Source organism: Phaenicophaeus curvirostris, chromosome 1 (assembly GCF_032191515.1).
Source record: "Phaenicophaeus curvirostris isolate KB17595 chromosome 1, BPBGC_Pcur_1.0, whole genome shotgun sequence".
In the NCBI taxonomy this organism is placed as follows: Eukaryota; Metazoa; Chordata; class Aves; order Cuculiformes; family Cuculidae; genus Phaenicophaeus; species Phaenicophaeus curvirostris.
This window is the reverse complement of record NC_091392.1, coordinates 34,882,762-34,904,869: the sequence shown is the minus strand read 5'-3', so window position 1 is coordinate 34,904,869 and position 22,108 is coordinate 34,882,762. Positions and strand designations below refer to the sequence as shown.

The 22,108-nt window shown below is 35.9% G+C and overlaps 1 protein-coding gene across 4 annotated transcripts in view; it reads left to right on the top strand.

The window, feature by feature from the left end:
- The window catches only part of CPSF6 (cleavage and polyadenylation specific factor 6), a 29,659-nt gene extending 8,747 nt beyond the window's left edge, over positions 1–20,912 (top strand). The window contains exons 3-11 of one of the 4 annotated variants that reach the window (XM_069852401.1): positions 1,002–1,105; positions 1,847–1,992; positions 2,707–2,880; positions 3,985–4,489; positions 5,711–5,803; positions 6,790–6,905; positions 7,230–7,383; positions 9,040–9,231; positions 16,681–20,912. In XM_069852401.1, coding sequence (XP_069708502.1) covers positions 1,002–1,105; positions 1,847–1,992; positions 2,707–2,880; positions 3,985–4,489; positions 5,711–5,803; positions 6,790–6,905; positions 7,230–7,383; positions 9,040–9,226 — 1,479 coding nt within the window. In that variant the 3' untranslated portion in view covers positions 9,227–9,231; positions 16,681–20,912. Of the gene's footprint in view, positions 1–1,001; positions 1,106–1,846; positions 1,993–2,706; positions 2,881–3,984; positions 4,490–5,710; positions 5,804–6,789; positions 6,906–7,229; positions 7,384–9,036; positions 9,232–16,680 lie in introns of all 4 variants that reach the window. The other 3 variants (XM_069852392.1, XM_069852417.1, XM_069852408.1) reach the window with 3 other exon arrangements.
- The last annotated feature ends 1,196 nt before the right edge of the window (positions 20,913–22,108 follow it).

Below are 22,108 nucleotides of genomic sequence, written 5' to 3'. Positions count from 1 at the left end.
GCCTTTTTCCACTTCCCTTTTTGCAGGGACACTCAGAACAAAACTGTTTTCAGGTATTTGCCTAGAGGCTTATTTTTGTGGTCTTAGGAGTAGGTTTGGCATAACTTACTGAACTATGGTTGCCCTTAAGACAATTACTTCTGTTAGCACTAAAGCATTTTAAAATCAATTAAGCAAACAAAGTGCACAACCTGGTCAGGAGCTGAATTAACCGGTGTCCTTATCTGTTCACCCAAAATCCAGTTCTTCTAAGTCCACACATGCAAAATTCTCTTCCCCTCCCGCTTCTGATTAATTTCTTACTAGGGCTGAACTTGAAGAAGAATTCTTTATGGGTGCTTAGGTGTTTTCTTTCATTAACTGTTATAGTGTCCTAATTTCAGGAGCTAATAGGTAAGTAAAGCAGCCGTTGACTTCCCAGTCGTGCCATTCTAAAATTTGTGAATGAAATCAGTAAAATGCACGTGAATTAGCTGAACTCATCCAAGTTAAATGTCACTATTTTTAAAGCAGATGGACTGATGTTCAGCAATAAAATGTAATTCACAAAACTCGCTAGTCAAAGCTCTCAGAGCACCTCATTAATATGGTGTTTAAAGTTGACTTTTGTGTGGAAATAATAAAAACGGTGGGAGGAGAAAATGGATCTGGTGTGGGAAAAGTAACAGTTACTGAAATAGTCCAGGTTAAGCCTTGTATTCTCAGAACACAAAAGTTACTCAAATACGGATTTTCGTGGCATGCTGTAGCTGGCGTGCTCTGTAGAGGGGTTGATGCAATTTAGCATACGGTGAAGTGTGTCTGGTTTTAAAATTAATTTTCTGAGAATTGTAAAATACAAATGACTGCTTTCCAAAAGTCAGAAAATATTCACAGCCTGAATAAAGTATTGTTCTTGAGCAGTTTCACACATACACAAAAAATCCTTTTAAAACTTAGTTGCTCTTTTACTGGTGTTTTAGATCAGCTCTCATAATTGAATATCAAAAATATTTTTTTAGTGGACAACAGATGAAGACTTGACTGAAGCAGTTCATTCTCTGGGCGTCAACGATATTTTGGAGATAAAATTTTTTGAAAATCGTGCTAATGGCCAGTCAAAAGGGTAACAACTTGTAATTTGTGTTTTCTGCAAATGGAATGAAATCATCTGGGAGGGTAGACATGGGGAAAGAGTTCTTGGTTTTCATAATTATCAGAATGTGAACTGATAATATTTGTTTATTGATATCCAACAATGACTGGGTATATCATTTCATACCAATGACTTAAATTTCAGGCATAAATTTATGACAGGATTGGGTCTTTGTTTTGTGAGTCAAGTCTTGTTGGCAATCCTGATTAAGACTATTCCAAGATTTCAGTTAGTGTGGTGGTGATACTTATTGTTCCTTATAGTGTAAATAAATACTGTTCCCCCAACCTTTGTTGTTAAATCTTTCTTTATATCTATTTTCCATTAACTGTTGAAAGTGGGTGCTTGAGCGCGTTTTTCACTGGCAGCCTAATCTTACTTGCATGAATGTGCCTTTCTCTCTCCTTAGGAGTAATGAGTGAATACTTAACAGTAATGTGGTCATACAAATTCATTTATAGTCTATTGATTTTCTACTAAAAAGCTGCCTTTGTTGTGCTATATTTTGATCTTGCGCTTTTGGTGGCTCTTATGTGCTAGAAAGAGTTATTCTTACTCTATCTGTTCTGAGAACTGGACTAAGACCTGTGAGATAGTTTCTGTATCTAGTTTTCAGGTATCCTTTTGCTTACTGTGTGTTACCTCTTTCATGAGGCATCAGGATATCCAGGAAGTGGAAATGTGGTGTAATTTTTCTTTTCTCCTTTTCAGGTTTGCCCTTGTGGGTGTGGGGTCAGAAGCATCCTCTAAAAAGTTGATGGATTTGTTGCCTAAAAGAGAATTGCATGGGCAGAATCCTGTTGTAACTCCATGTAATAAACAATTTCTGAGTCAGTTTGAAATGCAGTCAAGGAAAAGTAAGCCTTTCTTATGTCATATCTTAGAAAACAGAAGTTTATTTCAAAAATAGCATGGCATTTCATCTTGATGTCTGATAATTTCTACACAGTTTGAAATAGTTATAATATACTTAAAGTCCAGGTGAATGAAGTAGCATTTTTAAATAAGGATGATTCTCTTAAATAAAAATAATCAGTGCGCTGAAGAGCTGCTGTTTTGGCAAGAAACAGCACTCACTGAAAGAAGGTTGCAGCTTTGTGAAGCTCTTGTCTTGCAGCTGGAGAAGCTTTCTCACTTTCTTGTGGATGTAATTTATTTTTAAGAAAAAGCACATTAGCATTTAGAAATTCCACATTTGTAGACAAAGTGGATTAAATTCTGATGGCTGGATAGGCTGCACTTATGACAGAATAGGGAAGAGGGATTGTGTTGTGCTTTCCTCCAGCACCTTGTCTTGTGGTTCCCAGTCCTAATGGTTTGTGGCCTTGGGCTGCATTAAAGGAAGGCCCAAAAGCCTCCCCAGATCCTCTTCCATTAGCGTGGAACATACCAGAACGTTGCTGTACTTTAGCAATGCGCTTTTTTCCTCTCCAAGTGCTTTGGATTTGGGTACCAAGGAACAGGTTTGTGCTGATGAATTCATGCTTTAGCAGTGTGTAAAACTTTAGATTGTGCTGAGTAGCTGTAACCTACTTTGAGTTATGTAATTACACTTTGCTTTTTCTTTGCAGCCACACAGTCTGGCCAGATGTCTGGAGAAGGCAAAGCTGGGCCCCCAGGAGGAAGCTCAAGAGCAGCATTTCCACCTAGTAATAGAGGGCGAGGCCGTTTTCCAGGTGCCATTCCAGGTGGAGACAGATTCCCTGGACCAGCAGGGCCAGGAGGGCCACCACCACCTTTCCCAGGTTAAATAATAAGTATATGGAGTTTTATTTTGTGTTTCCTTGTATTAATGCAGCATGCTTACTTGGGAAATATAAAGATCAAGGCAATTTAGTAGAGTGCTATAATCAGTGTTTGTGGCTGGATTGTACAACACGGTTTCTTTTCTGGCATTCGGACAGAATTGTACTTCCTAAATTTGATAGCAGTATAATATTTTTAGAGGCATTTTTTTATTACGTGTCAGTGTACATATTTTTAACGTATGAAAATGATTAAGGTAGATCATGTTAGCAGACTTGTCTTTAGAGCAGTGCAGTTCAGATTTTCTCAATTTTTACACGAAGTGAGAATGCCCATGTTGCTGAGTGGGAAGTAACTCTCTTCCTTACTGCATTACAAGTTTGCACACCATCAGAAATTCAGGTTTGATTCATGCTCCGTCGAGAGGTCAGTTAGCTGGCACTTAAAATACCACAAATTTAAGGAGAATGTGTTCATGTTTAGTCGGGTGTCTGATATGGGAACAATCCCTGTTAAACAATCAAGCCCGCAGGGCCATGAAGTTCTTATTTCAGCTTAAGCATTTTTAATAAATGTCATTCAGTATTGATTGTCTACTAAGAGTCAAAGGGGCATGGTCAAATTGAAAAACCACTAATGAGGACCTAGAAGTAACTTTGGGTACTGCATTTACTTAAACCTTCTCCAATATAGCTTTTCCTGCGTTTTTGATATATGTTGTATCTTGTGCCCCACGTGAAAGAATAGCTTCTGGTATAAGTAGGATGCGATGTTTCATAGTTTTTGTAAGCTTTTGGGGGTTTTGGTAACAATAGCAGGGCGATTAAGTGATTGAGGGAGGAGTGAGTTGTCAGTTTTGAAGTTAATGTTGTTCTCTTTATATACTGATAATCAAGCAACTGTTAAATTTCTAATCTACTGGACCCAAAGTGGCACCGTGCATGTCTTGTGTAAGTTGCAAATGGTTGAGTGAGGGTTGTTTTTCTTTTTTTTTTTTTTATTCTTAAGAATAAGAGGCAAGAATTTTAGTTATTTTTCTAAGTCTTATTTATTTACATTTTTTAACTCTTGTTTTATTTTTTTATTTATTTGTTCTATTTTAGCTGGACAAACTCCCCCACGTCCACCTTTAGGTCCTCCTGGCCCACCAGGCCCTCCAGGCCCTCCACCTCCTGGTCAGGTCCTCCCACCTCCATTAGCTGGACCTCCTAATCGTGGTGATCGTCCACCACCACCAGTTCTGTTTCCAGGACAGCCTTTTGGTCAGCCTCCACTTGGGCCGCTTCCTCCAGGCCCTCCACCACCAGTTCCAGGCTATGGGCCACCACCAGGTCCACCACCACCTCAGCAGGGTCCACCTCCACCTCCGGGTCCATTTCCCCCTCGTCCTCCTGGCCCTCTTGGGCCGCCCCTGACTCTTGCTCCTCCTCCACATCTCCCTGGGCCACCTCCAGGTGCTCCACCACCTGCACCACATGTGAATCCAGCTTTCTTCCCCCCACCTGCCAATAGTGGCATACCTACTTCAGACAGCCGTGGCCCACCTCCAACAGATCCGTACGGCCGACCTCCACCGTATGACAGAGGTGACTATGGGCCTCCTGGAAGGTGAGTGTTTTTCGTGTAATGTGCTTGGTCGATTTTACTCCCCTTGTAGGAAGCATTTGATTTTTCCCTTTTGATGCGAATGTTAGAAAGAATGAAAAATAGGACTGGGAGGGATCCCAGCAGTCTTCTAATGTGTCCCTTTTCACTTCTCTTGCTGAAATAGCTCAGAAATGTGTTTGTAGCAGTAGGGAAATCCTGAAATGCAACACCAGTAATCTCACTTTCCCTTTTCAGCTCTGAACTGTTTGTCTTCACCATTTTTATTTGGCAGTGTCATTGTTTCACGTGTTCTACATGTAAACTTATTTATCCCTTCTTATGCAGCAGCTTCTGGTTGTGCTTCTGTCTTAACTTCAAATTCTAACTTGTACCTTTATCGTCATGCTTTACACGCTGTCTTTTTAGATTGATGTGGAGGTCTCCTTTTTGAATATATTCCTTTGTTGAGTACAGTGCTATATCAGGCTCATACTGTTTTCATCTTTCAGCAGCTCTGCTTATCCCTTTTTCAATTCAATTTCAATTTTTGATTCAATTCAAAGTTAGTCTTTGTCACAAAAGCCAGGTGGGAATTTACTGCAAGGCTTTTATCTTCCTTTCGCTTCAAGATGCTTCGGCTCATTTGGTGCAGTCTTGCTGTGTTTGTAGCAGTGGCTTTTCCTATGGTTAATCCTATCTGGGACAGAGTTCTCCAGTCTCTGACTTGACTTGTCAAGTGAAAAACATCTTGTTTGAAACATCTTTTTCATCTGTGCTTTCAAGCATATCTGTTTTGCTGCTGCTTCTTGATTTTCACCATATTTGTATTTGTCACAGAAAATTTTGGGATAAATTTTAAGACAGACGCTTTTTACATAGTTAAGTTTGGATTTTTCAGATATGATTTTACTGCTAGCGTGAGAGGCACTTGCTTAAAATGTTTTCTGCAAAGGCACTTTGATTCTTCTTTTATCACTAAGAACCACCCCGCATCTGTACATACTGTATTCTTACAGAAACTGTAGAAACTCAAGCATTTGGCTTAATTGCCTGAAGTATAATAAAACAATAAGTTGTTGGTTGTTTATTGATGGACAAAATTGAGGTTATCTGCAGTTTATAGAATGTCTGGGGAGGGAAGGAGTGGGAGTAGGACAGTATAACTTACCATCCAGTATTTTCATTAATAATGTTAAACTATCATCCATAACTATTTAAATTGTCATTAATTATATATCATAGGCGTTTCACTGGAAATAACATGTCCATAAGAGAAAAATTACATATTCCATTCTATGGGAGGCACACGAAAAATAATACTCAAAACTCAGGGAGGTATGAATTTTTAGACATTTCCTCTTATGCTAAACTGGCTATAGGATCTTGTTCCACTTCTTGCAATTAAGAGGATAGCATTGCTTGTTATTCTGCATTTTCTTTCTACCAGAAGAACTAACACTGTTCTAGAAATGTCAAGCAGTGGGCCAGTTTTAACAGTCTCAACATTTGTCTCTTAACACATTTCTCCAAATTTTCTGTATGATACAGAGACTGGATAATAGGACACTGCAAAACTTTTGGGAATTTTTTTATATAGATTTTCTGCTACTTTGGAAACCCTTTATAGGTAGCTAATAATTAAAGTAAAAAAGCGTAATGAGTACAAGGATTCCATTTTATTGCTTCCTCCTTACTATGACTGGTTTGGAGATCAAATTGGAGCACCTTGAACTTGACCAGAAAGGAAAAAAAAACTTAAGTAGCTGTAAAATGTTGAAGTATCATTCAGAATATTGAGTGCTTTAAAAATGATAGGCTACTTGCTTTTCTTAAGTTACAGTGTTCTGGTCTTAGTTAAGATCTGGGAAACAGGATCATATAGTTGTGATTCCAGTACTGTTATAAAAATGATCTCTAATTTTGCTCAAAGTTGCTTTTCCTATGTACGCGTATTTCCACATCCATTCAATTGAGATAATATCTACTTGCATACCTTCAAAGATTTTATGAAAATCATAAATATTTATAAAGCACAGTATCGAAGTGCTGCTGAATCTTCAAAATAGATGGGATGAACAAGTCTGTACAGTGATGTCTTAATTGTTTTTTCTTGTTTTTTTCTTTTCTTGTCTTTTCCTGTTTTGTTTTTTTTTTAAGCTCTTAGGATTTTATACTGTAACATGGTCCTAAACAAAACCCAGATCCTGCTTTCTTTTCTGTTTGTCACTTTGCTTGAAGTTGCAAACTTGGATTGTTAAAACTGCAATGATATCTTATTAAGTTGTTCTTAACCTTTTAAATAGTAGTTTTATTGGTTGCAGAGAAATGGATGCTGCAAGGGCACCTTTAAGTGAAGCAGAATTTGAAGAAATCATGAATAGAAACAGGGCCATCTCAAGCAGTGCCATTTCGAGAGCTGTATCGGATGCCAGTGCGGGTTAGTAAAACTTGATTAAATAGCTATTTACACAACAGAAACGTGTTTATAGTTTTCCTACTAGGATACTTGCAGCCCTGAAGCCAGATTTTCCTAATAGGAGGCTGAATTTAGGTTCAAACTATGACTGAATTTGAACTGTGCTTTAATTAGTTTCTGAGAATGCCCTCTGAGTACTGATCTGGATAGTATTGTCATAGTTGGTTCAACAGTAAATTACCTGGCTGCTAAAGAGAAGATACTTGAAATGATAATACTATTATAGGTAAAAATCTTTGTTTTAATTTGCATAATTTTCTGATCATGATCTTATATGATTTTCAGGGGACTATGGAAGTGCCATTGAGACCCTGGTAACAGCAATTTCCTTAATTAAACAGTCCAAAGTATCTGCAGACGATCGCTGTAAAGTACTTATTAGCTCTCTTCAGGACTGCCTTCATGGAATTGAGTCCAAGTCTTACGGTTCTGGATCCAGGTAAAACCTTCCTCTTCCATCTGCCCTTACTTATAAAGGGGAATTACAGAATCACAGGATGCCAGGTTGGAAGGAACCTCGGGGATCATCTGATTCAACCTTTTATAGTTTAAACTATGATCTGTAGTTTAAACTAGATGGCCCAGAACCCTGTCAAGCTGAGCCTTAGAAGTGTCCAGTGTAGAGGAACCCGCTGCTTCCCTGGGATGATTTTTCCAATGTTTAACTGTTCTCATGGCGAAAATTTTTCTTCTGGAATCCAATGGGAGTCTCTCCGGAGGCAACTTATACCAGTTACCCTTTGTCTTTTCTATGTGACTCCTTCTAAAAAGGGAGTCTCCATCCTCTTGGTAGATGCTCTTTTGTGTACTGATGCGTGGTAATTGTGTAATTATGTACTGATACTGATAATGATGTACTGGTACGTCGAAAAAAATTTTTTCACGGAAAGGGTCACTGGGCACTGGAACAGTCTGCCCAGGGAGGTGATCGAATCACCATCCCTGGAGGTGTTTAAAAGATGGATGGATGAGGTGCTGAGGGGCATGGTTTAATGGTTGATAGGAATAGTTGAACTTGATGATCCTGTGGATCTTTTCCAACCTAGTGATTCTGTGTAATGAGGTCTCCCCTAAGCTGTGTCTTCTCAAGGCTGAACAAACCCGGTTTTCTCAGCCTTAACTTGTATGGAAGGTTCACAGAGAAGAAAGGAATTAATGTAAGAAGCTTAGTGATTTGCCAAGTTGCACCAGAAATGTGTGGAAGAACCAAATAGGGATTTCCCAAACTTAACAGCCTTGAAATTAACCCTTTTAAATTGAGGTTAGTCAGATCAATTTTGAACTCTTAGTTTTATTTAGTATCCTTTCCTACATGCTACTCTTGTAATGTGTAAACTTCAAAATAGAATTACCCTTTATCAGTTAAGATGTCCAGTGCATAATTTTTATTAAAATTTACTATTGAAAATTTAAGATTGAAGATATTTGATGCCTATTTTCATTTTGCTTAAAAGTAACTTTTTCTATGTTTAAGTTTATTTCTATTGTGGCTTGGGGAAAAAGGCAGAATGATTTTTGCCTGTTGTCCTTTTTCATACAATTTAAAACCTGAGAGTCAGTAAATGTGAAATTCATGGACTCTTCTACCTAGTACAAACAAGAGATTGGTGTTTCTTTCAAACCTTAGGCTGACACCCCTGTCAGTCAGGACAAACACTAGGCCTCTAGTTCACTTGGATATTGTAGCAGTGTTGTAACTGCCCTTGAATATTAAAGTCATGAAGACAGCTGGTTTTGGCACAGTACCAGATTAGCCATGTTTGACTGCTAAACAACTTGCAGTGATTGTTTGGAGTGTGGCGTGTTCCCGCCGACTGATTTCAGCCATCTCATCGTGCATTCTGAGCATGTACTTTCTGATTTTTCCATGATGAATTAAAAAGTGGATGTGCCTTACGATCTGTAAACGAGTTCTTAGCTACCACCTTTATACCAACTCTCTTTCACGTTATATACAAAACCCACATCTCCATCACAGCGAATGGATATTTCTTATCTTGTTTTGATCAAGTTTGTACTCAAACAGAATATCATATTGGCATGCAGATGGCTTGTATTTTGAAGAAAAATTTAATGAAGTAATTTCTTTTAGAAGACGTGAGCGATCCAGAGAGAGGGACCACAGTAGGTCACGAGAAAAAAGTAGGCGCCACAAATCACGTAGTAGAGATCGTCATGATGATTATTACCGGGAAAGAAGCCGTGAAAGAGAAAGGCATCGTGATCGTGACAGAGATCGTGACAGAGAACGAGACAGAGAGAGAGAATATCGTCATCGTTAAAGAAGGTGAGCATTTGTTTCATGTTTCTTGAATACTACACTGGGTTTGGGGTTGTTTACACCATTCTACATTTAAATGGTCCTGCAGTATGTATTGAATCGCTTTCTTCTTTCAGTGTCTGACATGAACATAGGTAAGTAAAGACAGGTAACTGGTCTTGGGAGAGAGGAAATACTTGTGTGAATAATTTCTGCAGTTTGCATACTGCCTTGTTTTTTAATTTCAGGTGGTATTAAGGTTTGTAGTTTTTCTGAAATGCAATTAAACCACTTCTAAAAACTGGCGGTAAGTCAGACTGATAGGTCTGCTCTCTTTGTATTCCTAGATGATTATATCAAATTTATGGTTGTATTTCTTATTTATATTTTTAAAATAATAATTTTGTACTTTAAAATTATTTGTGTAGGGACTGCAGCATTGAGCCCTTCATATGTCGTGTGTGGATTATTTCGTTTTAGGGAATGTGCCTACATACAGTTGCTGTCCTTGCACAAGTACAGTGTTGTCGTTTGTTTTCTCCTCCTTCTTCTCCCCTCCTTCCTTCCCCCCATGAGTTTTATTAAAATTCAGGAAATATAGGCAGACTTTGCTCTTTATCTTATGACCTGTGACCTGTCAGTATCTTCTGCCTTCTAGCTAAGTTCAGGTGTTGCCTTCAATAAGATGTATGAATGTTTTTTCCTCCCACCCTGATTTCTCATTCCCTCCTCCCTCTCATATTGAAGTCATTATCTGAAGACTAGTAAACAAATGTATGACACAAGGATTGTTTCTTTTCTGGTTCTTCACAAACTAATGTGTTCTTTTATCTCATGTATTTGCAGTCTTGCATACATCAAATGTCTAGACAGCTACAGAGTAGCATGCTAAGTAATACTTTTTTCAGTGTACTTCTGAGAGCTTTAAAATACAGAGAAATGTTTGTCATATTATATGATGTACCATTTTGAGGACTGGGCACCCATGATTCCTTATATTAGGCAATTGGAAAAAACTCTACCTATTGGTTTCTCTGCAGTAGTCTTTTACCTTTTTAGAAGAATTTCGTACTACATCTGCACTAAAATCGAAGCTTGCAGAGTTGCCTGTTTGCCCGGCTTCCATTTCTTAGATTTACCCACAGATTTACTTTCCAGATTTACATGTGATATTTATTCATGAAAGTTCATTCACAAAAGTTAAGCGAACAAAACTTTTAAAAAAAGATATCAGACGAAGTATCTTCCTAAGCAAAAATACAATTTTGCATTAGTTAAATGTCAGTTTTTCAGTCAGGTTTTTGTCACTGACTCCTTTGGGAGAGAACAAATCCTGTACTAAATAATTAATCTGTTAAGTGGGATGTCATTATGGTTTTTTGTGTACTAACTGGAGCCCACAACATAATTATTCTCCTAGAGAAAGAGAGTTAAAGGCTTAAACAGGAAGGTGAAATGTGGCAGCTGAAATAAAGTTGGTGGATATACGTGTGAATGCCACTTCTTGTCATTAAAAAATAGCTTGGTAAAAATATTTGTGGAATTGCATAAAAATAGCAACTGTCGTTATTAATTGTAAAATATAAGAACATAAAAATACAGATCTAACATAAGTAAATGTATTTTCTTTTGTTGAACTAGATTTTTAGCTTTTATGATAAAAGAGTATTCATGACACTTGCAGAGTTGTTACTGTTAGGAGATAATCATTGAGCTGAGTGATGGATGCATATCCAGAGTGGTTTTCCTCCTGGTCGAGATGAGCAAGCCATACTAAAAAATGTTATTAACTTTGAATTTAAGATAAATCTTTTTTTACTCTTGGCATGCTTTTTTTATTATAGCTTTAATTTTTGTGTATTTAGTGTTGTGCATGTAGAGACGGAGTTTCTGTGCCAAGTACAGATTCCCTACCCTGTTGCCCCAGGAAAACATCAACTAGCCTTAGGTTGCATTTTATAATTGCCAAAGCACAATTTTATAATGAGACCTTGGATTAAGTCTTGGTTCAGGTGGGGCTTATATGTGCAGCTTCCTTCAATTTTATTGTGTACTGGGACTTGTCTTTTGTTTCCGAGGGGTTGTGTAGGTGAGTTTCCCTTCTGCAAAGAAAAGATAATAGGTCAAATATAGTGTTCTGCCTGGAAATTAAAACATTTGGTGTTTTTTTAAAATTAAATTGTAAACTTTTTGATTGTTGCCCTTAATGAAGAAAGGCTTTATTGTAGCTTTGTTTTTATATATATATACACACACGCACACACACAGAGACACATAAGAAGTAGTTATCTTCTGGTTTGTATGTTTCATTTTCACGAAGATATATGTTGCCATACATTTTTTGTTTTGTTCCTCACATTAATATTCATAAATGGATATAAGTCTCAGTCATTTAATAAATAACAGCACTGCTGAAGAGAGTTACTCCCCATATTACTGTGTTTTGCCAGATAACATGGAGTTGTCTGTGTGCCTGCACCCTATGAATGGCACCTATACTTCTCCTTATTGTGTACCTATAGTCATAAATGTGATAATGTACTGGCATTTTTTAGTGTTACACATCTAGTTTAGAAGGATTTTAAAGGTCCATTGTGAACATTTTTGTATACAGTGAAATTCAGTTTGTACTGTATTACACTTACAGAGATGGATTAAATTGAAATAACTTTCTAAATGTGTTTATAATAATAAAACTCTATTTAAAAGCATAGATGTACCATAGCAGGTATTTACGCTTCTGTTTGTACAGTTCATGATACAAATCAAAATTCTTGCAAGATTCTGTGCCTTCGTTTGTGTAAGGCTTTGTGTATATTGATAATCCGTTCTACATAACTACTATAAATTGAATGTTTTCCTTGAAATATCTTGCCTTTGCTTGTAGAAAGCCTGTAGGTTTAAAAGAGAACGATGGATTTATGACAAACGTCTAATCTGTATTAGTTAAGGAAATTTAAGAATCCAATAGAATGATATTTAGAAGCTTTAACATCAACAATAATGTGTACAAACAGAATAGTAATGTAACTCCATCAGCATGAGTCCTGACTCTTCTTTTAGACAGGTTTTTTTTGTTTAACTGATACTCAGTAATGTACTTCTAGCTGATACATTGTCCCAATCTTAATCTGTCTGGATTTCTATAACTGCTGAATGTTAAGTTCTTTATGTTTTTGTTATTGGGTTGATTGATTATTTCCTATTCAAACTGGATTTGGACTGAATTGCAAAGACGAAAACCACACTAACATTGTAACAGTTGATATATATGTAGACTTTGTACTCCGTATTTCATGTTTTTTCTCTGATTTTTCTGCTCTCAAACCACTGTAAGCAAAATAATATAAAGTCTAATGTACTTATGAGGCTTGTATGCTTCAAAAACCAACTTTCAGCTCTCTGAAATAGTTTCATCTTTGGAGCGATCTAAGAAATAGCAGATTTTTTTTTTGATGTCAGGAGAAGGTGAAGTGGTACTAATAGTTAAAGGAATATTCATTATATTTTTGCTTATGTAAATAGGAACTGTCCTGTAACAGTGTGTTAGCAATCACTTAATCATCAAGTGAAGTACAAAATTAGTCTTTTAAGAAACCTTGTAAATTAATAGGAAAAATGTCCATTTTTTGAAAGCTGTTTTAATAATAAGCTTCTAATTAAAAACAATTCTGAGTGAATCATGTGGTAGTATTGCTCAGGACCTGGTGATATTAATATTAAGTTATTGTGAACATTATTTACCTAATCTTTTTTAAAAATGCGCTTTTTTGAGGAAGTACATCTGTAGGGCTGGCACTGTTCTGTTGCATCTAGTGCTTATCAGAGAAATCATGCTTTGTGCGTCTCATTCGGTATTTGAATTCCACCATAGAGTGAGCGAGGCAAACGGTGCCACTGTTTAATGTGCTGCTTAAAGTCTGTTTTATGGCTATTCTGGTGCTCTACAGAAACATATAGTTTGTTTCTTAATGTCCGGTGATTTCTCTCATTTTCTTGGGGGTGGTAGGATGATTGGGAAAATGAACTGAAAATCTGTTACTATTGTTTATTTTCAAATGCAGAACTTAAATTATTTTTTTCTGTGAACATGTGTAATTTTGTTGTCATCCGAGGTGTCCTTAGACACATGTTTTTGTGTTCTCCACGTTCTGTGCTTTTTCTTTAGTTTGTGAAAGTGGTAATTGGAGCTGTGTGAAAGTTCCTCAAGAACTTTAAGGCTTTCAAATGAAAATGTTGGTTTGGTGCAGTGTTCTCCAAAGAATGAACAAATTCATTTTTTTTATTTTGCTCATTGTGGTTTGAGAACTTAAGATTTCCTTTTACAAAAAAGAAGAGAAATGAGAGATCTTCATTTTTGTTTTCCTGTGGTAGCCTGATTGACCATTTTGTGTCTTCCTCATATATTAATGTGAAAAATACCTACCAATAACTCACATATTTTTAATTTTAATTTGTAAACGTAAGATCGACTTTTCTGAACTCGCTTCTTGGTTTATCAGTTATTTTTGGTGAATAGACAGGCTGGGATAATAGGAGAAAAACATACAATGACTGAAACTGGTTTGGGAGTATTCTTTTTCTTCCTGTGTAAAATTATTTATAAGATCAGCAAATTGTTGTGGTGTTGATCTTAAATTATACACTAAGATAGAACAAAGATACCAGGTAAGTTCACTAATAATATTGGAGAAAAAATATAACAAATGGAAGAAGGTGCTAGTGGTGGTAAAATAGTCTGTTTGTACATGTACGATGAACAGAATCAAATATGTACCTCAGCTCACGTGCTGAAAGACAGAGTCAGTCTTGAAATTCTTTCTTTCTCACTGTGTTATAGCTAAGACATCACAGTATTTGGAAGTTTGTGATGTTCTGGAATGTAGATGAAGTTAAAAATTTTGGCTTTCAAGCTGATATTTTATGTGAGATTTTTGCTTTGTGTAGTTTTTATGTGTAGAATAAAATGAAGGAGAATTACATGAAGTAATTTGTAGGAGCTGTTAGGATATAATGACAAATGTGTATCATGCATTTTACTGAAATGTAAATATGTTGGGAGATTGAATTTCAATCTCTGAAAATATCAGATTGCTACACTACTTACAACTGAACTGGATGGGTGTGTCCACATACAGCTTTAAACTATTGTAGAATTTTCACACTTCTAAAAGCTGCGTAAAGCTTTTATATGCTTATTTGGATAATTTGAATTAAAGAAAAAAGTTAGAGTTGCTACTGCAAGATGCTCTCTCTATATATATATGAAATCTATTGTTTTTTGCTGTACGAGTATGCCTGTGAAAAACAATGCTCAATTTGCATCTTGCATAAATACAAAAATGGTTTATCACTTCAGGTATGGGATTTCATTTGTGACGTGTTCTGGGTAAACCCCCAACTTTTAAACCACAAACTAACTATTTAACAGATAATTCTGAAATTTGGGGTTTATCAGTAGAAATGCTGAGAAACCGATTGCTTTGTGGTGTTAAATTGTACAAACGTAACACAGAGTTGGGATGGGCGGCTTAGATGAGCTTGAGGCAGAAGGAAAACAGGATTGCCAAGAAGCACTGACTAGAGGTTTAAGCTTTAGTTTGTTTTAAAAGTTGTTTCTTACTTCAGTATTCTACTTAACTTGTAGAATACTGAAAAATGCTGAGCATGAAGGTATAATCCATACAGATTCGTTTCTTCCGTTTGGAACCACAAAGGTTTCCAGTTTTGCCGGGATATAGGGGCAGGATACTTAGAACCAAAATGTACACCACTTTGGATTTTAGTTGGTCATGTTTTGTTAGAGTGAAGGTTCAGTGTGGTGCTGATCAACTTAAGAGCCTTGTAATGGAAAGTATTAATCCTAAATCCAGTTTATCACGCATTCTTTGAAGTTCCCGTAGGTCCGCGAGTGCCCTTACAAATCTAGCAAATTATTCCCAGGAACTAAAACTTTCTTATGCTGGTGTTATAAATCATTTATATGGTACTTTGGATCTGTTAACTGTTGCCACAGAAGTGATAAAGATCCATAATTCTTGCCACAGCAATTGTATGACGAGAGTAGCAAATTCTGACATGCAGTTTCACAGCTGTCATAGACTGACTTTCTCCACTAAAAAAAACGGAGAGTGTCCCCTGTCTGCCCACGTTAATTTAGCTCACAACTCTGAACACATTCTTTTGAAGGCAGAGCTTTTTCACTTTGCTACTAATAAATTTTAAAACCTGCGTAATACCTAAGGAAATCTTTGTTACTGGGATAGGAACTTCCCCAAAGGCACTTGGTCGTTGATACATTCATGACTTGGGAACTAAGTCTGTGAATGAGAAAAGAAATTCCAATCACTGCTTTGGATTTGGATTAGTTTATGTGCCTACTCTTGTGTATCGAGCCTACATGTTTATGTTTTTTAAAAGTTATTTACAGTCACTTTGAGGAAAGGAAGAAATAATATAAAAATTGTACGTACAAAATGGAGTACTTTGTTTGCCCAACTGCTTTGATATTATTACTCTAGTAGAAGAATATTTGACAGCTGTGTACTGGTGCACGTTCATGAAATTGCTCCTCTAAATGTCTTGTTTTTCAAATGAACAGTTTAATGTGTTGGTCTTTTGAACAGTTTAATTTAAACTATTTTGAAATTATTGAATGTTGAAATTGTGAATTATTAATGAAATTAAGGTAGCTATTGTTTTGTAATGGAATTCAAGTGAAATCCAGTGTATGGAATTATACCATCCCACGTATTTTGTGAACTCTTACAGTAATTAACTCTGAACGATGTGGTTCCTTAATTTGCCAAAATAGATGAGAGTAGGAAGTAGGGCTTGGGATTTTTTTTCTAGGGCAAGTAAGTGAGGACACCTGCAAGTCTATGTTGTATTATTTGAAAAGCAAGTTCTTGTGGTTAAACTGCAAGCATGTATTTTTAGGTGTGTGAAGCCTGTTTTGCTGAAAATCTTGGGAAGTATTGGTATCTGATTCTGTGCACTTTTAAATGTTACTGAGCTGTGAGCCATCCACTTCATTATACAACCAGTGCATTACTTAAATGTCAGTCCAACTTAAAACTTCTGTAAGGGGGCAGGTGAATGTGTAAAACACTAGTTGTGCCAAATCACCTTAAGTGCTTGTTTGTTTACTCTTGCAGAATGCAAACTTTAGGAAGTGTTCTATATGAATATTGCCATCAGTCACAGGAACAGTAGCTATTTCTTCCATTATCATTCAGTGCTTCAACTGTGAAATTCATGTTCTTTCAACTTTGTACAACAGCATTGATTTTATTTTTAAATATTGTATGAGAAAATTCCATGCACAGACAAGTAGCTACTGCTTCTGGGCGTTTTGTGTTAGTTCACATTATGGTGAAATAGGTGCACGACTTGCGTATGTAGAGATAAGCCAACAATTTTCTGTGTGTTATGAGGAGTAGCAAAATCTACATCACAAATTTTGACACATTACAGCTGAAGGAAGAGGAACAGCGTGGAAGACAAGATACATTCTTCAAGGAAAGATGCTTGTCCGGCAGTTTGCTTCATGTGATTGAACTGAGCCTGTCAGGATTCATGGATAAAATGAACAGGAATAGATCTGAATAAAGCAAATCTGCATACATGGTAACCAGTAGCTCTTTTACTTTTTTACGTTGCTTAACTGTTTTATTTGAGGGAAACCTGTGTGATTTAAACCTTATAGCTTTTGCAACTTTATTACTGGTTATATACACTTGGCAATTATAATGTGCAAGCAATTGGAAAAAGTTAAGTAAATGCTTGTTTTTATAGTAGTTTGTTCATGTTAAACTGTTCATATGATAATGTCTGTACACAGCACCACTTTGATTACAGTAGCTGTAGTGTTGTAATAAACTGTTTAATGGGGCTGATGTGTAAAGCTGTTCAAGTTATTTGATGTTTACACCTCAGGGAAAGTCTTGTGTTCAGCAATATTTAAAGATAATGTTACAATGAAAACACTGATGCTGTCTTTAAAAACATCGCAATAGTTCTTGCATATGCCTCAACCTAATCTTGCATTCAGTGAGTTAAACATACTAATGTTGCTATCACACATTCAATTTTGATATGAAAATAGGTGGTTACGTAAAACCTTTAATGCGATTTTGCTTTCAGCAGTGTTTGCCTAGGTGGCTTGTGAATTTGCTAATTGACATATAAAACTGTAAGAACTGCAGTTCTTTGTGTTCTGTTGTTTTGAGGAGAGGGGATAGTGGGTCTGATTTTTAGCACGCTGAAAATTCTCTCATATACAGCCTTGATCCTGATTAACATTACAGTTAATATAAATTTAAACTGTTCATATGAACTTAAACTATCCATAATAAGGAGTGGAAAGGTTAGCTTTAAAAAAAAAAAAACACAAAAAACCCCCTGCAGTTGTTTACAGTTTTATAGTAATAGTGCTTGTGTGCTCCCCCTCCACCCCAAGGCCCTAGCAGTCTGTACATAGTTGTACATTAGAAATATGCCACAAGAAACCAGAGGTTTCCATTTTTCAGAATTTATGAGTTTGGTATTTTCTTAATACTTTGGGGTTTGTTCACACATGCATATAAGAGAAGGTACACTTGTATGTCATTGTTCAGTGATGGGCAACGTTTAAATGTCTTAGCAAAAAGTGGCACTAATTAAACCTGTCAGATGAGGTTTTGTAAATTTACCTAAAAACAAATTACTGGAGCTCAGTGAAAGCTGACCTCAAATTATAAGAATTTTGTTTTAAATTTCATTAAGCATGAAATGAAAGTGAAGAGATTCCTATAAGCAGTTTCTGGCAGCCTTGCATAAAGGCTTACTCTTAGTCTGTTATAAATCATTATGTAACAGATTTATTTTGAAGTTTTCACTTATTCAAATAGCTACACTTAATGTTTTAAGTTAAGTTTCAAGACCTCAGATGGCTTTACGAGGTAACTCTTAGACAACTCTTGACTTCTTTTTTTTTTTTTTTTTTTTTTTTTAACTGATTTTGGAGATTTTACAGCCAACCTAAAATGTTAGCGCCTGTTCAGGAAAGTGCTTAAAATCCACTTGGTTTTCCAGAGCATTTAAAGCATGTGCTTACATTCCGTAGATTTCAAGGAATGTAAATATATGCTTTAAGTATCTTATTTGGATACATGAGTGATTTTTATGCTTTACTGAGTTGGGACCTGTGCAACTTGCAAAAGTTTTGCATACGTCTGAAATGCTTTTAATATTTTTGTCACCAACCACTCGGCCAGGTCGATGCTGTTGGTCTTGGCTACATCTTCAGACTCCCCTTATTTTTTTTCCCTTAAATTGTGTACCTCAGTTCCTTATGCATGGGATCACTGGTGTTTATTGAACTATTTGCTACTGAGAAGATATTTGACATGTTTGTTTAATCCTGTTTGAAAATGAAAACTGCCTTTTACAATTTTGTAAAACTGAAAGTTGTATCAAAGAAGTCGTGACTCACTTCCTGCTTTTTGTGAATAGGTATTGGTTACAAACAGTACTGTTGTAATTTTTTCTTTACTTAAAACCATTGTTTACTGCTGTGTATAATAAGTTTAAGAAGAAATAACCTGCCTGTAGCTGTTACATGGGGAACAGCTAATACTGGAGAGGCAGCAGGTAAGTCGTGTTCCGTTGCATAGATATATTAAACCTTCAAATAAAAAAGTAAGTTTACGAACATTTTATGCAGGAACTGCTATTTTACCCCACATTGAAGTAGATTGAAGGAGATGCTCTTTTTACACAGAGTGTGTTTCTCACTCGCATATAGATTTCCATTGCTGGCAGTGGAAATAGCAAGGAGGAAGTAACAGGGGGAAAGTAACAGAAGTTAAACTGAGCGATTTTTGTGACTTGAGAAATGAAGTCCTTGTATGAAGCCCTTTATTTCTGCCTGTTCTCTGAATACTTAGTTTTAACTGGTAGATGTACTGTGTTGCAATTAAGATAATTTTCTCATGTTATTGTGAGTTTCATCTGTTAGATTTTTAAAATGCAACAGAACAATGTACAGAAAAATTCCAAAGACCCTGACAGACACCAAAAAGGAATATATCTAATGCACATCATGTATAACTGGATCTGTAATAGAATTTTTACTAGGTTTTGGTTTATTTAAACATTACTGACAATTTCGTGTGCACACTCAGGAAATGGCATTTTGGTAATTTACTGACTGGTGATGATGCTATGATGGCTACTGTTGTGCTCTTTGATAGTCATCCAGTTTTATTTCATCTCCTTTTGCTGATGAAAGGACAAGATAGTCGGTGAGGAAATACTTTCTTTCAAATATTGATTTTATAAGTATCATTGAAAATAATATCTTAAGTCCTTTATCTTGGAAGTCAAAACCAACCAAGTAGTGACTTAGGGGTGGTGGTGCTTTAGCAAGTGAAGTTGTTTTACTGGCAGTTTGTTTTTTAGAAGCAGAGGGTTTGTGTGTTTGGTTTTTTAAGTAAAATTTCTACTGGACTGTGTTTTGACAGGTCAAAAATACTTGTTCAGAAGAAGAACATAGCATTTTGGGAACTGTGCAGTCTTTTTTTTTCTTCATTCCCTTTTTGCTTTCTGTGCCAATAATTTTAGTTCTGATTGCATTTTGTAAAATGTTTGTCAGAACTTCAATTTTTTTATTTACAATATGGCTTATAAGCTCGGATAGCTCTTGGTTTTGTGTTAAACAAGATATCTTATTAAATTTAGGCATTAGCTTGCCTTTTTAATGAGTGAGTTTTTTCTATTTTTGTTCTTTGAAATTGGTGAGGCTTAGTTTTCTAACTGTATTTTTTTTACCTGATTGTTTAGTTGCATACCCAAACCCTTGTAAATGTTTTCCTAGTTGTATGTGGATAATTGGAGATTTAAATGTTGTATATACTTGTCATCTGTATTTCTAGTAAAAATACATGGCATTCTTTATAGAAATACTTAATTCCTGATTTCCTTTTCTTATCCACTTGCTCTCTGTGTACAGGTTAAACAGACTTTACTCCTATTTGTATTTATAGAATTTTATACATGGCCTCTTAGTTATCATTGGTTCTTGTGTAAACTGAGATACAGCCTTAAATTTCCTAACATAACAGATATTAAGATACTGTTATTCATGTATAATCAAGTATAAAACGTGCATGTTTGAGACCGATACTCCTCAGAGATCCAAGACACTAAAGTGCTTCTGCATTGAAATACAAACACTTCAAGATGTTAAAGAAGGAAAGTGCAGGTCAGTGTGCATGTAATTAAGCAGATTGAATAGTTTCCAAAATCAGTATTTTGACGTAGGAAAGAAGCAATGTGATATGTTTAGGATATAAGTTACTTTGGTAATTGACTGCATAAGTCTTAAACATAATGGTTGCAGCATGCTGATTAGTCATGATGTTTCTGCAGAAATACTGTATTTTGCAACTGTTTACTATGATGCCTTGCAATTAATATTGCAGACAGGCTTGGGGTGGGTGGGGTGTCGAGGAGGGTTTTTGGTTTTGTTGTTGTTCCTTTCCTGCCCCCCCCTAAATTAAGACCTCACGTTGTGTACTTTAAAATTAATTTTAGCTTTAGGGGATGAGTAACTAAGGAGCAATTTGGAACACAAGTTCCTCAATTTTATGTTCCCATGAGATTTTTTTCTTTCCCCCCCTGTTGGACGAAAATATAATAAAGCATCTTGTTCTATTTGTGTACTATCCACTTGTTAGTTCTTCAGTCCTTTCTGTAGCCTCAGTTAATTGCAATGGAGTTTAGGTTCTGATATGACCTGTGTCTCTGCTTAAGTCTTTTAAAGCTTCTTTGGAAATATACTAGTTTTATTGAAGTCTTTTGAAAATAGTGAACGGTATGCCTTTGATCCTGATGAAATGGACCATTTAAGTTGTAAATTCCCATCTGTTCATACCATGTGATGTGAATTTACATGATTCATTGCTAACACTTTGCAGTATATTCAGGTAATAGACTTTGGCTTCACCCTCTTGTATACTGTATTTTGTAATAGAAAATATTTTAAACTGTGCATATTATTATTACATTATGAAACAGACGTTCCCTTGATCCTCAAATGTAAGAAAATGAGGAATATGTGCTTTTATAAATACAAATGATTGCAAATTCACTTTCCTTACTACTGCAGGTGTCCTTTTTTAAAATAAAAGAAAGAAAGGAGAAAAAAAAAAGCCAAGTGTTTTAAAGGTGAAATACATTCCTATTTGGTAAACCTTAACATTTTTATGATGATTACCAGCACTGCTGACTTTCTAAACAAAAGGCTCTGTTGTCTTCCTGTACCATTCCATTTCCTGATTCCCATTTTGCACAAGGATGTATTAGTAAGCTATTTGAGAAATGGTTTTGAAATACAGGAGGGGAGGCTTGTCTGAGTTGGAATGCAGAATTGCAATGCAAAATGTAAGGAAATGGATGCCTGTCAGAATGCCTGACTCCAAAGGATTTTTTTATATATATAGTAAACAGTTTCCTGATACTGGCAGGCCAAAGAGTCTGTTGAATACTTACTTGAGTTTCTGGAGACCTATATTTCTCAACAAGGTAAGATGGTATCCTAGCAAATGTGGATTTTAATACATTTTCAGCAGAGGTACTTAATTAAGTTTAAGGATCATTAAATCTTTTTTAGATGTTATACTTGAAATATTGCATAACTTCTAGCTTTCATGGGTTTCTTTTTTTCAGCCTATAGGAGACTGTTAAGCAATTTGCTGTCCAACTTTTGTGTTGGTCTTAAACTGCAATAGTAGTTTACCTTGTATTGAAGAAATAAAGACCATTTTTATATAAATAGTTGTGTCTGTCTTCATTTCGACTTGTCAGATATCCTTGCAGTGCTCATTAGGTCAATCTTTAAAATATTCAAACATTAAAACAG